This window comes from Alosa pseudoharengus, unplaced genomic scaffold (genome assembly GCF_046254945.1).
Source record: "Alosa pseudoharengus isolate Yale_2024_CS ecotype anadromous, Long Island Sound unplaced genomic scaffold, YU_APseudo_1.1 YU_APseudo_1.1_scf_13, whole genome shotgun sequence".
Lineage (NCBI taxonomy): Eukaryota > Metazoa > Chordata > Actinopteri > Clupeiformes > Clupeidae > Alosa > Alosa pseudoharengus.
This window is the reverse complement of record NW_027468598.1, coordinates 7366779-7382523: the sequence shown is the minus strand read 5'-3', so window position 1 is coordinate 7382523 and position 15745 is coordinate 7366779. Positions and strand designations below refer to the sequence as shown.

Below are 15745 nucleotides of genomic sequence, written 5' to 3'. Positions count from 1 at the left end.
ACATAGAGTAACTGTAACGTTTACATTTATAGAGACTGCATGTTTTACCGGCAAAGACAAGATTGGCCACCAGGCGAGTGTCCGCTCTCACAGGGGGCTGCTGTTTTGTCTTGTCCATTTTGTCTTGTCCATTTTGTCTTGTCCATTTTGTTTCGTTTTTGTGACTTGTTTAATCAATCTCTCCATACTCTGGTCATCCTAGCGGGGGCTGCTAGCTTTGGTTGATGGGGCTTGGTTGTTTACCTCACGCTGCTGCTTATCTACAGCTTGCTTTGTCTACAGCTTGCTTTGTTACGATGATTGTTACGTACTGCTGGTGAGAGTTTGTATCATCTGTGTGTTGCTTTCTTTTCTTTTGTATTACTCTATATTTTGTGTGTGTGTGTGTGTGTGTGTGTGTGTGTGTGTGTGTGTGTGTGTGTGCGTGTATGTTATGTTTGTTTTCCTTGTGGTGCCTAGGAATAGTTGTTGTGTTTTGTTTGCAAAAGACAATTAGGATTGGTGTTTGTGTTCAATAGGAAAGACAAAACAGCAGCCTCTGCATCAGGTGTCCTAAACCATCTTTTCTTAGGTAGGTGGTGTGTGCGTATACATACATATATTTTTCTCTTGTAGTGCAGCTTTCTTTTGTCAGTATGGCGGAGGAAATGCAGCAGCTGCGAGATTTGATTGCACAACTTCAGGCAGACAATGATCGCCTTCGTCAAGGACCACAGCTCAGGTGGGGCCTGTATTGGCTCCTCTGTTGATTCCATGTCAAGGTTAATGTCGTCTTGTCCTAACATTGATGTATCCATTGGTGGGGTCACCGTTTCCTGTTTGTTAGACACCGGTTCCATGGTGTCCACTGTGACGGAGACTTTCTTTCTACAGCAGTATAGACCGTGGGGTAATGAGCGCCTTCAGTCGTGCCAGTGGCTACAGCTTCGGGCCGCTAATGGGCTTGCAATCCCCTATGTGGGTTATCTGGAGCTGGATGTCACTCTTTGTGGTAAGACTATACCACGCTGTGGAATTTTGGTAGTGAGGGATCCAGTAGGTATTTCTCCTGCTGCCCCTGGGGTTTTGGGGATGAATGTGATTAGCCGATGTTATCGGGAACTTTTTGGAACACATGGCCCGGCCCTGTTTGATTCTCCTGCTGTCTCCCATGCCCCTGGTCCAGTCCTTGAGGCTCTACAACAGTGCCATCATTCTGCGGTGCGGGTTCATAGGAAACATAATGGGACTGTTCGAGTGCGGGGAGCGCGGGCCGTTTGTGTCCCTGCTGGGGTGATCAAATTGGTGACTGGTACCTGTTCCCAACAGCTTGAGGGGTCCTCAGCACTCTTTGAACCCCCAGAATCTGGGTTGCCAGCTGGACTGTTAGCATCCCCCTGTCTGGTGAAGGTTGTTCGGGGCACTGCCTATGTCCCCATTATCAATGTGGGGACATCTGAGGTTCGTCTCTACCCCCGTACCAGTTTAGGCTCGTTGTGCAGTGTTGATGTAATTAGTTTACCGACGGGTGTCACTGAAGTAAGACCCGTGACTGCGACCGTGTCCTCTCAGGTGGCCTCCGGCACTGGACAAGAAGGGTTAGAAGCAGTGGATTTGTCAGCTATATCTGAGGCTGAGCAATTGGAGGTTAAGAGCCTCTTGCACAAGTATAACTGCCTCTTCTCTACTCATGATGGGGACCTGGGGTGTACAGACCTCCTCTCCCATGAGATTCCGCTGCTAGATGATATTCCAGTCCGCCAGCGGTATCGGCGTATCCCGCCGTCAGAGTACGAAGTAGTAAAGACTCACATCAACCAACTCCTCGAAGCCCAGGTGATTAGGGAGAGCTGTAGTCCCTATGCATCTCCAATTGTCCTTGTTAAAAAGAAGGACGTGACTTTGCGGATGTGTGTCGATTACCGTTTACTCAATAGTAAGACGAGAAAAGACGCTTTTCCCCTTCCCCGCATCGAGGAAAGTTTGGATGCTCTCTCTGGAGCCCACTGGTTTTCTACTCTAGATCTAGCCAGTGGGTACAACCAGGTGCCTGTTTCAGAGCAGGACCGACCGAAGACGGCATTTTGTACACCATTTGGCTTGTGGAACAGGATGCCTTTCGGATTATGTAACGCCCCTAGCACCTTTCAACGGCTGATGCAAAGGATGTTTGGCGATCAACAGTATCAATCTTTGTTGTTGTACCTGGATGACATTATTATTTTCTCCTCATCATTTTCCCAGCACCTCCAACGGCTAGAGGTGGTTCTTAGCCGGCTGCAGTGGGAGGGGTTGAAGGTCAAACTCCAAAAGTGTGCCTTTTTCCAACAGAAGGTGAGCTATTTGGGGCATGTCATTTCCAGTGAAGGGGTCTCCACCGACCCTGCAAAGATTGATGCAGTGGCCAATTGGCAACGCCCGCGTCACGTGTCTGAGCTACAGTCGTTTTTAGGGTTTGCTAGCTACTACCGACGCTTCGTGCCGGGTTTTGCCAAGTTGGCCGCCCCTTTGCATAAACTGGTTGCAGACTTGGCAGGCACTAGGTCCAAGCGAGGGTCAGGACAGGTTATTGATATGGCATGGACTCCCCAGTGTGAACAGGGTTTTGAGACACTTAAGGCAAGGTTGGTTTCTGCTCTGGTGTTGGCGTATGCGGATTTCTCACTCCCGTTTATCTTAGAGATTGATGCCAGTCACAGTGGACTTGGGGCAGTTCTCTCTCAACAGAGGGATGGGAGTGTGCGACCTGTAGCTTATGCCAGCCGCGGTCTACGGCCCACTGAGCGCAACATGGACAACTATAGTTCCATGAAACTGGAACTGCTTGCGCTCAAGTGGGCCATGACCGAGAAGTTTCGGGAGTATTTGTTGGGGCACCAGTGTGTAGTTTACACTGACAATAACCCCCTGAGCTACCTTCAGTCAGCTAAACTGGGAGCTACTGAACACCGATGGGCAGCCCAACTCGCCACATTTGATTTCGAAATCAAGTATCGATCAGGCCGCAGCAATGGGAATGCTGACGCACTCTCACGGCAATATGTGTCAAGTGCTAGTCTAGCTGTGCATGTCCCTCGCGGTACCCTGGTCCCAGCAACTCTTCAGCAAGTCCCGGTGTTAGACCAAAGGACATTGGTAACCCAGTCCACGGTTTCGGTCTTGCCTTGTCAATCCCCCTCTGATCTTTCCGCCTTGCAACAGGCGGACCCACTCCTGCGGGAGGTGCTAAAGTTTTGGAGACGCCAGTCCGGCCCTACCGCAGAGGAGAGACGACAAGTCTCCAAACAGGCTATGTCACTGTTGCGCCAATGGGACCGTCTGGCGGAGAGGGAGGGGGTGTTGCATCGCCGAGTCTTCCGCCCTGATGGGGGAGAGGAACACTTCCAACTTCTACTACCTGCAGCTCTTAAGAAAGATGTCTTGCAGAAATTGCATCATGAACATGGCCACCAGGGCATTGAGCGAACCTCCGAACTAGTGCGGCTCCGGTGTTACTGGCCAGGCATGTCGTTAGACATAAGTAAATGGTGTCAGGAGTGTGAGCGTTGCCAGGTGGCAAAAGACGCTAGGCCTGTCTCCCATAGTTTTATGGGACATCTTCTTGCATCTAGGCCAAACGAGATCTTGGCCATAGATTTTACCACACTAGAACCATCTCGAAGTGGGGTTGAGCATGTTCTGGTTATGACAGATGTCTTTAGCAAATTTACACAGGCTGTCCCCACCCGAGACCAGAGGGCAGCTACGGTGGCGCATGTCTTCCTGAACGAGTGGTTCTTCAAGTTTGGAGTTCCAACTCGCATCCACTCGGACCAGGGTAGGAGCTTCGAGAGTGCTTTACTCCACCAGCTATGCTGCCTGTATGGAGTAGGCAAATCTCGCACTACCCCATATCACCCGGCAGGGAATGGGCAGTGCGAGCGTTTTAACCGAACTCTCCACAATCTGCTCCGCACTTTACCAACCTCACAGAAGCGAGACTGGACGGCATGCCTGCCGCACGTCCTGTTTTGTTATAACACCACGTTACATCAAGGCACTGGCGAGTCGCCATTCTTTTTGATGTTTGGCCAAGAGCCAAGGCTTCCTGTTGATTTTCTTCTGGGTCGTGTTCAGGAGCCTGTAGCTGGAAAGGTATAGGATTGGGTGGTGGAACATCAGGCCCGCCTTCAGGTGGCTTTTGAGGGTGCTCGTGATCGGCTGCTGGCGGCAGCCAGTCGGCGCAAGGAAAAGCATGACCAACACATTCAGCCATCACCTCTGCAAATAGGTCAGTTGGTATACATCCGAGACTTGAGCGTTAGGGGTCGCCACAAGATTCACGATCTGTGGAGCTCAGTAGTCTATCGAATTGTGAAGCCCCCTTCTGGAGATGGAGTTGTTTACACCATTGCTCCGGTGGATGATTTGAGTAGGGTAAAGACCGTGCATCGTGACATGTTAAAAGCTCAGGTCCCAACTGCATTCGTTGCGTCACCACCTCGACCACCCTCACTTCCAGTTAGGGATGACGAGGCAATCTCGGCGCCGAATTATGATCTCGTCTTGCTGGTTCCAGGAACCGCACCGTTGGTGACCACTGCCACACTACCCCAACAAAACAACCTTGGCCCTCCCCCTATAGTAGAGCCTGAAACTACTTTGGATCCTCACCTGACTTCAGAGTTCTCTCTGACCACAGATTCTGTGTCCTCTATAGCCTTACCGGCTCAGCTTAGCCCTAATCCATCTGTTCTACGTCGAACAGCCCGTCCGACAGCTGGCCAACATTCAAATGTTCATTGCCTTCCGCGGTCAAGTGGCCGGGTGGACCACAAGGGTACGGGTCCATCAACTTCCACCACTGGAGTTCCATCTATCACTCTGGATAATCAAATCAGGCCATAATCATGCAACCTTCCCCGTCACTGTATCGTCGGGGCGACGACACAAAAGAGGGGGGCAGAATGTAGCAGGCTGTGCCTCTACTGAGTGTTACGTGTTCCGAAGTCTAGACCTGATGAATGGGCGTTTCACAATTAGGTGCACGTATATAGTGACAGTGGCAGTTCCTGGGGTTACGCGTCTACCTTTCTTCTTCCGGGGATTTGGTCTCTGTTGTGGCGTGGCACGCAAGCTGGTTGGGCTAGCTTGTTCTCTTGAGCGGTGAACATATTCCAAGCAAGGTGAGCGATTCGATCTTTTGCTTGTTTTAATGGAGTTTAAAACTATCGCTGTAGCCTTAGTTTATGCCTTGCCTTACAGTGGTGTGGCTCATTGCGGCTTGGTGCGAGTAGCTTACAGTTGAGCTAAGGTTCTACTCCAGTGCAGTGGAGCTGGTGGTTCTTTCCCTTGTCTTCGTGGGTTCTACTACTACAAGGCAAGCGTGGGTCCTGTGGTCCAAAGGTAAGCTCATTACTAATGCTCGCTATTGTGGTGCGATATAGCACTATTCCTATTTAACGCATAGTTGTTTATCTGCCGGTTTGTCTGTGTTTAGGTGGTGGTTATGACCTCTGGTCCATCCTTTGGCTTACTCTACTGCTAAGATAGCTGCACTTTGTGAGTCGGTACGTATACGCAAGCATTGTCATAGTTAATGTATGCAATAGTAATTCACATAGAGTAACTGTAACGTTTACATTTATAGAGACTGCATGTTTTACCGGCAAAGACGAGATTGGCCACCAGGCGAGTGTCCGCTCTCACAGGGGGCTGCTGTTTTGTCTTGTCCATTTTGTCTTGTCCATTTTGTCTTGTCCATTTTGTTTCGTTTTTGTGACTTGTTTAATCAATCTCTCCATACTCTGGTCATCCTAGCGGGGGCTGCTAGCTTTGGTTGATGGGGCTTGGTTGTTTACCTCACGCTGCTGCTTATCTACAGCTTGCTTTGTCTACAGCTTGCTTTGTTACGATGATTGTTACGTACTGCTGGTGAGAGTTTGTATCATCTGTGTGTTGCTTTCTTTTCTTTTGTATTACTCTATATTTTGTGTGTGTGTGTGTGTGTGTTTGTGTGTTTATGGTTGTGTGTGCATATGGTCCTATGTGCCTAACTTCTGCTACCCTGTAGTGGTGGACGCCTGGGGTCTTAACCGACGTGGTCCTTATAGCAGGGCTCTGGGCCTCTCCTAGCATTGTGCCACAAGCTAAGTACCCTCTTCATATCAGAGCTAATAACCAATTCATTATCTATTGGGTGGCAACTCCACCCTTATATGCATGTAGCTGATATCTCTCTCTCCCTCCTCGACAGGAATAGCTGGCCTACACTGGTGGTTCGCAGTCTCCGGGTGGTGGTCTTCCTCACTAGCCTCCCTACTTCCACGTGGTGTGTCTGACGTTGCAGTGTCGTCACCTGGTTGCAGTGTGAGTTTTGTGTGTGTGTGTGTGAGAGTGTGTGCAAGATATTCTCTCTCTCTCTTTTTCTGCCTCCTGCCAGTGGTTAGCCGTCAGTCCTGTCTATGGTAGTAATAGAGATTAATTAAATTGTCAATTGGACACCTCCATCTTTAGGGTCACGTCCTCGCCATACCCCCGGCCTCCCTTCCACTTTAACGGGAGAGCTTGTCCATCGCTGTGACTGCTGTGTTTTATTAAGCTAATTATGCATTTGTCCTTTTGCTACTAATAAACCTATGTATTGCATCATTCACGTCTCTGCCCTATGTGTATCGAACCTGTGTTGCCAATTACTTGAGTTGGTGAATTGGTAATAGTGTCCTAGGGGTAACCATACTCTAGGTGGCGTAGTCAGCTATAATTTCCTTTTTGAATCTGCCACACAGGCATCAGCCTATGAATTATGAATTTGCATTAATTATAAAAAAGTAAATCATTCATAATTAAAAAAAACACAATTTAGGCTATTGTAGACCTTTTTGGCTATACGGAATAAGGTTTCCATTACAGCACAGCACACATTCCATAAATGAATGAAAGCGGATGCCTTATCTTGCTCTTTCTTACATGAAACCTAATAGTGAACCATCAAATACCCCACAGATTTTAGTGGTCATCAGTCCTGATATTTAGCAATATAATCAAACAGTCCAAACGTAAATTAAATCCCAAATCGAACATCTTCTACTTTTGATAGCCTACCTGTATGCCACTCCAAACTAAAAGTAGGCCAATGTCACAATAAAACACACCACATAAGAAATAAAGGCCTAGCTGCCTCGAATACAAGCCTGCCCCAAATAAAGGTGTTGTGCTTTGCGCAGCCTAAATAAAAGACCCCAGCCATAATTTGAGGATTTACGATAGTCTGTCTCCTAAACATTTCTCACCCGTTATCTAGACATGCATGAAAACATTTGAAAACAAAACTCACTGCCATAAATGTAATATTTGATCGCTGTTTTGCTACAAAATATCTTTCACGTAATGAATGCGCACACTAGAAAGTGAAAGTAGGCCTACTATGCGCTCCGTGTCTGTAGCTGTCTGTTCACGTCCACAATTGTATGGCAAACCGATTGAGCATTTATTCAGATATCTTGATATCAGGCATACTTGTCATTCTGTCCACTAGTTAACTAGTGAGCCATTTCTGTGTGAACCAGTTAACTAGTAAGGCCCAAATTCCCTCTAGTTAACTAGTTCATATGTTTCATATCTTACTAGTTAACTAGTAATGCTCAGTATATAAATGTATACTAGTAAACTAGTTCAAGTCTAAATTCACACTAGTTAAGTTAAGCCCCACTGTTTAACTAGTGAGATGCCAAAATGGTCACTTGTTAACATGTAAAGACAAAAATACCCTCTAGTTTACTAGTGAGGGTGTTGTGGGCTTTACTAGTTAACTAGTGGTATGCATATGTCGTTCACTAGTTAACTAGTTACACCTAAAAAGACAAACAAGCTGACAATTAAAGTCTCACTAGTTTGCATGTGTGACAGTGACATTTTCCCGGTGGGCCGACAAACCTGATCGCCGATGTAATTATAATTTGTTTTCCTGACAGCACTGGTTTGGAATTAATGCTAAAATGGACAGCGGCCGTGGGCCCGCGGCCCACTGGTTCATTTTCCTTACTGACACTGGCATGGCCCAATTAAATCTCTTACTTTTTTTTTGGCTGCGCCAGCCTTTAATCTCCCTATGTCTCAATTAAATTTAATTAAAAATGTCCTCCCTCCACTTTTGGTGCTTCCCTACTTTCTAGCTGCAGTACTGCTGCAGTGCAATAAGTAGATGCAGCATATTGGGTACTGACATATGGGAATCCATAGAAATTGTTATATATATTATAAATTGTTATATATATTATATCAATTATATATATTATATATTATATATATATTATAATTATATATATATATTATAATATATATATATATATATAATGATATATTATATATTATATATATTATAGAATTTGTTATATATATTATAAATTGTTATATACATATTATAAATATTCATGTTGTTTTTTCCAATATTAGTTGTGCAGATGTATAGTCCATCTTCTATATTCTATTCTATATCACAACCCCTGATATACAATCCAAATAGTCTGCAAGAAACCTCAGAGTGTTACCTTTCATTTGAGACCAGGCTTATGCTTCTACACCAAGAGGTTGCCACACTGTAAGGCTTTTATTGTCAGTATGCATTTTGGGAACCCAAAAGTCCTATGGGGAGTTTCCATAGGGCATTTTACAAAACGCATGAGCATACCTTGGGAAATAATGGTCTAAAGTACTATTTCTCATTTTTTATTGATCTACTTTTTCACACAGGTTCACAAGACCTGGTGCTAGGGCTCAGCTGTGTTTCTAAGTCATCTCAAGTTACCTCTAGAGGGCTGAAATGTGGTCAGTTCAGAGATGCTTGTTATCCGGCAGAAAAAAAAAAAAAAAAAAAACAATATTCTAGCCTCTGTAACCATGTGCCAGTACTTCGCACAGCTATTCTGATTATTCCCTAAGTAACTACAAGGTCTCAGCTTTCTAAAGAGGCCAAGCATTTGATGGTAGGGCAAACTAGGTGGGAACAGTGGCCTCTGAAGTAGGCACAGTGCAATTTTGGGGGGGAAAGCCTAAAAATGCCCATCCCATATGAAGTTAAAGAGCTGACAGCAGCCCATTGGTTCATTTTCCATAGGCTACTGTATAGTGACAACAAAATAATGCCTGCCTTTCTGTTACCAGGGCTTTCTCTGTATGATCTGCAGCGTTTCTCAAACTCTGAGCCTCCTCGATGAGTAGACTGCTGGTCCACGGAGCCACAAATTTAAATTAGCCTACACCCGGCTTCTGTCTGTTAATTTGTGGCACAATTGAATGATTTGTGAAAGAAGCTAAAAGTTTCCCTGATCATACTTAATTTGGTGTCATCAAATATAGAGGCATACAATTAGGTGGTAGTGGTAGCCTATGAGTGCCCAATGCGCAAACAAATGAATGAGAGAGATATGCATCTCCGTTTAAAAGCTATAGATTTTCGTTAATTTCGTTAATTCAATTATTTTTTAGGGTATGTGATGACCCACCATTTTACTGTAGGTCGTTTGCTATTCAGTTCACCATGCTTACATTTTCAAAATCAAAGACTGGTTTGTGTTCTTTCTGGCATTCAAAAGGTCAATGAGAAAGTCCACGTTCCATATTTTCATATCAAGGTGGTGGATCAGTCTGGTTCTGTTTTAAATAAATCACGTCTCTTTCAAAAGGGCGCCTTGATTTCGAACTTGTGCGCTGTGGATGTGACAGAAGCGAAATGGGAGAATGCGCGTAACACAGAAGTGTGTAACTGAAGCACGTAAAAAAAGCAAATAGCAGGCTTCCCCCCATACTGTGGAGGATGTGTCTGAAAGCAGCTATAGATATTATTCACATATGGAAACCATGGACCTCCACAGGGTATCCTTATCAGATCAACAGGAGGTGATGGGAGTGTTTTCATCAGAACACAGACCATTTTCTCCCAGACTACAGAAAAACATATACTCACTTATTTTACAGTTCTATAAATCCTTTTACTTCTCGCATAGCCTGGCGAGCCAGACCCACATTAAAATGTAGGGTCTGGGCACTCACCGTTCGCAGTGCTCAGTCCGAGGGGCGGGATAATCAGTTGTCTTTCAAATTCCCTCTGCACGCAATAGGATATTTGTTTTCAAGTAGCAGGGAATTCAAGCCAAACCTTTGCAACTCTGCCATCAATCATTATGTTAAGCCCACCAAACGACTCTATACACGATTTCAATGGCCTGATTAAGTTTCGATTTCTGGAGCTCACAAGCCAACGGAGAGTTGCTAGACTAGCCCTGGCAGCAAATTTAATTTGCTGCCGCTAGGGGCGCGTCTAGATTTCTAGGCTACTTCTCGCACTGAGACATTAAAAAATATATCAAACACAGATACATTATCATTTGTCATTTGACAGTTACATTTCAGTTTTCAGTAGTTGAGTTCAGGAAGAGTTCCAGATTGGAGAGAGAGGAGACTATGGGGGTTGCTTAGCAGGGTATCCCGGAACCACCGCCAAATGGGAGCTAAGACAATTGACCGTTCGCAAAACCCCGCCCATCGAATGCAGATGAGCCAATGGCAGTCCAGTAGCTCCGTACAGGCAGGGCTAGTCTAGCAACTCTCCTTTGGCTTGTGAGCTCGAAAAATTAAACTTCTATCAGGCCAATCAAATCGTCTATAGAGTCGTTAGGCGGGCTTAACATAATGATTGATGGTAGAGTTGCAACGGTTTGGCTTGAATTCCCTGCTACTTGAAAACAAATAAGATGGATGTTGCTGTTAGCGAACAGTGTGACACGAGTTAAGCTTTTATTAAGTTGGCAGAAGTTTGAACTAGCCAACTAGCTCCGCTGGTGGGAAACGCATGGGACTCAGCACTGTCCTATTACGTGAAGAGGGAATTTGAAAGACAACCGATTATCCCGCCCCTCAGACTGAGCACTGCGAACGGTGAGTGCCAAGACCCTACATTTTAATGTGGGTCTGGCTCGTCAGGCTATAATAAAGTTGAAGTGGCTCTGCAATTTAGGCTATGTTTCCGTTTTTTGGCAGCACCATGTTCCTTACATGACATGGCCCAGTGTCCTTGTAACATGCATGCAAATCTATCTAGCACAGCTAATATTAATATCAGTGAATCACACTCGCCTCCTGTTTATGTTTGTCACCCAACAAAGCTAGATATGAGTTTTTATACATGTGTCTCCATGTCATACTGCAGTCTTTCAACGGATTGTAAATGATTGTAAATGAATTTAGGTCAGTGGCTCTCTAAAAGAGCCTCTTGTGCTGTAACTTTTACAGAGTCTTAACAGCTACTGTACCATTGAATTTCTAGACAACTCCATTCTAAATTTGACGGGCGTAGTAACAATAACTAGGGGGCGTGGCTTTTGCGAACGGTCAATAGCAGCAAACAAATACAAACGGAGGTAAATTTACTACAAAGAACATTCTGCAATGAGAATTCCTTATCTACCTCAGGAATGCAAAAAGGCTGGCCTTACACTACCCAGAAAAGGCTCATATGAAGGCATTGATATCATTCAGATCTTTTTAGCAATTACAGTAGAAAAGCCAAGATGGTAAATTGTAACACATTTTATTGCACTGGGTGTTATGTATGGTATTTAAGTTCTTTGTTAGTGAAAATAAATTCTACCGAAATATTTTAAAAGTGCTTATACAATGGAATTTTTTTCTAGAGGGATTTCCTTGGCATTTTCCTCATCATGTGCTTTTTTGTATTTTTTTCTGGTTTGAGAAGTATAATATAACACTTGGGAATAAAAATACAGAAAAGTAAGCCAAAACTAGAAGCAAGTATGGCAAATATCTCTACTGCAACAGTGAATTTTCCAGGAGAGCTAACGTACGCTGGTATGAAGGTGATCCAGACTGCACAGAATATCAGCATACTGAATGTGATGAATTTGGCTTCATTAAAGTTATCAGGTAGTTTTCGAGCCAAAAAAGCCAGTATGAAACACAAGATAGCAAGGAGTCCAATATAGCCTAATATGGCCCAGAATCCTATGGCTGAACCCACATCACACTCAAGAATGATTTTGTCTTTGTATATGTTCATATTCTGATATGGGAATGGAGGGGATATAGTTAACCAAAGGACACATATAAGCACTTGTATGAGAGTGAAGCCAAGAACACTGAGTCTCTGTTGCAGAGGCCCAAACCACTTCATGACATTACTGCCTGGAAGAGTGGCTCTGAAGGCCATTAACACCACTATTGTTTTCCCCAGAACACAGGAGATGCAGAGAACAAAGGTGATCCCAAACGCTGTGTGACGCAACATACAGGACCACTCAGAGGGCCGACCAATGAAAGTAAGAGAACAAAGGAAACACAATTTTAATGAAAATAATAAAAGAAAACTAAGTTCTGAATTATTAGCCTTTACAATGGGAGTTTCTTTGTTCTTTAAAAAAACTACTGCTGTGCACAAAGTCATTGACACACCTAGCAATGAGAAAGACACTAGAACTCTTCCCATGACTTCCTCAAATGAGAGATATTCCATGGACTTCAAGACACATGTATCTCTCTGTGTATTTGGCCAGAGGTCCAATGGACATCTGAAGCAGCTGACTGAATCTGTAAACAATATACAACGTAATTATTGGTTTTGTTTAATCTAAAACTTGAAGATTTTTAAAATATCTTTTTGGAAGGTGATACTACATTTACATAATCTGTAATAAGCTGTGCATAAGCCTTTTTGTAAAACAAGCATTTCTGTTTTGGTGACTGTTTTATGGGTGATTTATCTTATATTAACATAGTACTTATAGTAATGTAATAATGACTTATTGTAACATAATACAGATCTCGTGTAACCAGTGTTCATAAAAAGGTAACATACAGGACAAATCTGAATTTGCACTGATTCTTTTAGCACAGATTATTTTTATTCTGTGCCGCAATATCTCTTGAACTCTGTGTTGTATGAAACATATTCATTATTTGTGATTACTACACTGTTGCAATACCTGTTTCATTGCTGATCTCTCCTTCTCCACATGGTATACAGTCATAGCAGCAGACAGGTCTGCCTTTCTGTACAGCCTTCCTGGTGCCTGGAGGACAGCTCTCACTGCACACAGACACAGGCACCTGTGTCACAAATGGCATTGTCTCTTAGCATTTGCTTTAAAAGCTACTGTGTTTACTTAGTGTAGTATGTCTGCCTAAATCTCACCTCATGTTGGCTTTGAGTCCAGACTATGCTGCTGTTTGTTGCTGACAGCTGAAGAGGGTCTTGTAAAGAAGCATCATAGAAACCCACTTTAATGAACTTTATTTCACCATCTGGACCCGGTTGCCAGTTGAGCAGGTCATACCTAGCTGCAGGGTCTCCATTTGCATCAAAATATATGTCCTCTCCACTTTGGATGGTGAAATGTACATTCCTCATGTTTTCAAGAACCTTAAACAATGGTGATCATGTAAGAAAATCGTTTTAAATCTTCATTACTTATTATTGTATCTTAAAAATTCAGTTTACCTGCCAGGGTCTGACTTCATCAGTGGATTTCATACAGGTTTTACCACTAGATTTCTCTCTTCCTGTGCAGACTCTCATCCCATCCAAAACATGGGCAACAGCATACACTGCCTTGTAAACATTATTTGCAATTTGCAAATCGGATATATCTGTGTATTGGTTGTGTACATCACTCAGGCGTTCGTTGCCATTGCACAGTTCTCTCTCCATATGGCTGTTTCTACTAAGTTGACAATCAAAGATGGTCTCTAGCAATTCCTGATAGAGAGGTATTTTTGTTGACTGGTCAAGATTAGCAAGAAATTCTTCCAAGCCTTTTATTTTAGCTTTTGGAATTGCAAAACCCATAGAGCCTTGTAAAATATTGTGCCATTGACCTCTTGCAATATTTTTGTCAGAAATCCAGGATTCGCTACCAATCCACTGCAAACCAGTAATGTTTTCAGTAGCAAGTTCTTTCAATAAGACTTCCATATCAGAGTAAGAAACAAATGCAACAATCACTTTTGATGTGGACTTTTTAATAACATCAACTATTCTCAAAATGTCTTCCCTTGGGTTGGTCCTAAAGAATGGTTCAGAGAACTCGATACACACTCCTTCCTCCATGGCAGCTTTGATAAAAGTGATCATCCCATTGTTCCCGTAGTCATTATCACTGCATATGGCTCCTACCCAGGTCCAGCCAAAGTGTTTGACTAACTGGGCCAGCGCTCTGCTTTGGTAGTAGTCACTAGGGATGGTTCTGAAGAAGGATGGATGTTTCATTTTGTCACTGAGACATGCACAAGTGGCAAAGTGACTGATCTATAAGAGAACAAAAATTATAGTGGGTATTTTCCATCTTTAGGGGCTTATCATTTTCTTTGACATTGCAGTGTACATTGCCTTTTATACACACATAATTTGGATGCATCAATCAATACTCAGTTGGTGAACTTTCAGTACATACTATAACAATACTATGTCATAAATAACATTCATTTGCTCATAGATTCTCTGATGTATACAAATGTCCTTTAGAATAAATATAATCATATTCTCAGCTGTATAATGTAATAACACACACAAACCAAAATAATTCTGTGAGAATCAAATGATTAGAAATGCTGTACATGGTCCTACCACAGGTACATTCAAAGGTCCAACTGCTGCAGAAATGGCAATTGTAGGAGTGGATGAGGTCTCTGCTATGATGACTTGGACAGTATCTGGATGAGAACATGAAGTGTTGGTTGGATAATCCTGCCCATTCATCAGAGATAAAGCAGCTCTCACTGCCATTTCCACAGAACCACACGAATCATAGATCCTATATCCGAGTTGCACACCGGGAAGAATAATGGTACTATTGTTGATTTCTTCAATGGCAAATACCATAGTTTGTGCATTCTGAAATTCTCTGAGGCTTAAACTGTAAGAAATAATGCCAGTTAGAGTGAGCAGATTCACAATAAATTAGCTGTACATTCAGTTAATGTCAAAAGAGTGTGAAATTCTCACGTTGGTTTTAAGTTCTGATGACTGCTCACCTTTTGCACTGTGGGTGTTCTGGCCCTGTTGTAAATGAGGGCCTCCTTTCTATCCAGCTGTTGTGAAAAGAGAAAATACCTCCAATGATCACATCCCCATCCATGCTGAGCTGGGGAGGGTCATGCTCTCTCCAAAGCCTGCAGAGGGTGTTTGCAGCGGGCACCAGTGTGATAAGAAACCATGTGCACAGGAGCACCATCTTAATATCTTATCAGACCATTCATTCTTTAAACTGATTTTATATCATAGTGGGGGGTGGGGCTGGGGCACTTCTTTTGCACACAGGCCAGATGACTGGGGACAGGTGGATGGTATTAGAAGTAGTATTAGAAATCATAAAGAGTAGATATATAGAACATCAGGTTTTGAACCTACAGTAGGCCTGACTGTAGCCCAACACTACAACCCTAGAAATCTGATGACGGCATCTAGTCTCTGATGTAAAATTTAAAAACATACATAAAAGTTTTCCTTCAAACCCTAGACTTTAGTTTTACTACTACTATACAGTCTGCCAACAACACATTTCACTACTGTGACAGCAAGTAATGGTCTATCATGTATGGCATTGTAGGGGAAGAAAGAGGAAGCCTTTAAAGATGTCATTCTACAGCAAATCACCTAGACATCCCAGTATGACCCCCTCAGTTTTTCTCCATATGTTTATCATCTCAACCCATACTCCAGATATGGGCCTAGTTCCTCGAAAGCATCGGTAGGTCCTAAAGTACAAACGTCTTGATT

The 15745-nt window shown here is 43.5% G+C and overlaps 1 protein-coding gene across 1 annotated transcript; it reads right to left on the bottom strand.

Annotated features, from left to right (window-relative positions):
• Positions 1–11644: 11644 nt before the first annotated feature.
• Positions 11645–15146, bottom strand: olfce1p (olfactory receptor C family, e1). Its single transcript, XM_076281473.1, has 6 exons — positions 15001–15146; positions 14594–14882; positions 13469–14275; positions 13163–13390; positions 12954–13077; positions 11645–12558 (listed from the first exon to the last, which is right to left on the bottom strand). Exons 1-6 carry the CDS (start codon positions 15102–15104, stop codon positions 11645–11647), a joined length of 2466 nt encoding a protein of 821 aa, XP_076137588.1. The 5' UTR covers positions 15105–15146.
• Positions 15147–15745: the final 599 nt, after the last annotated feature.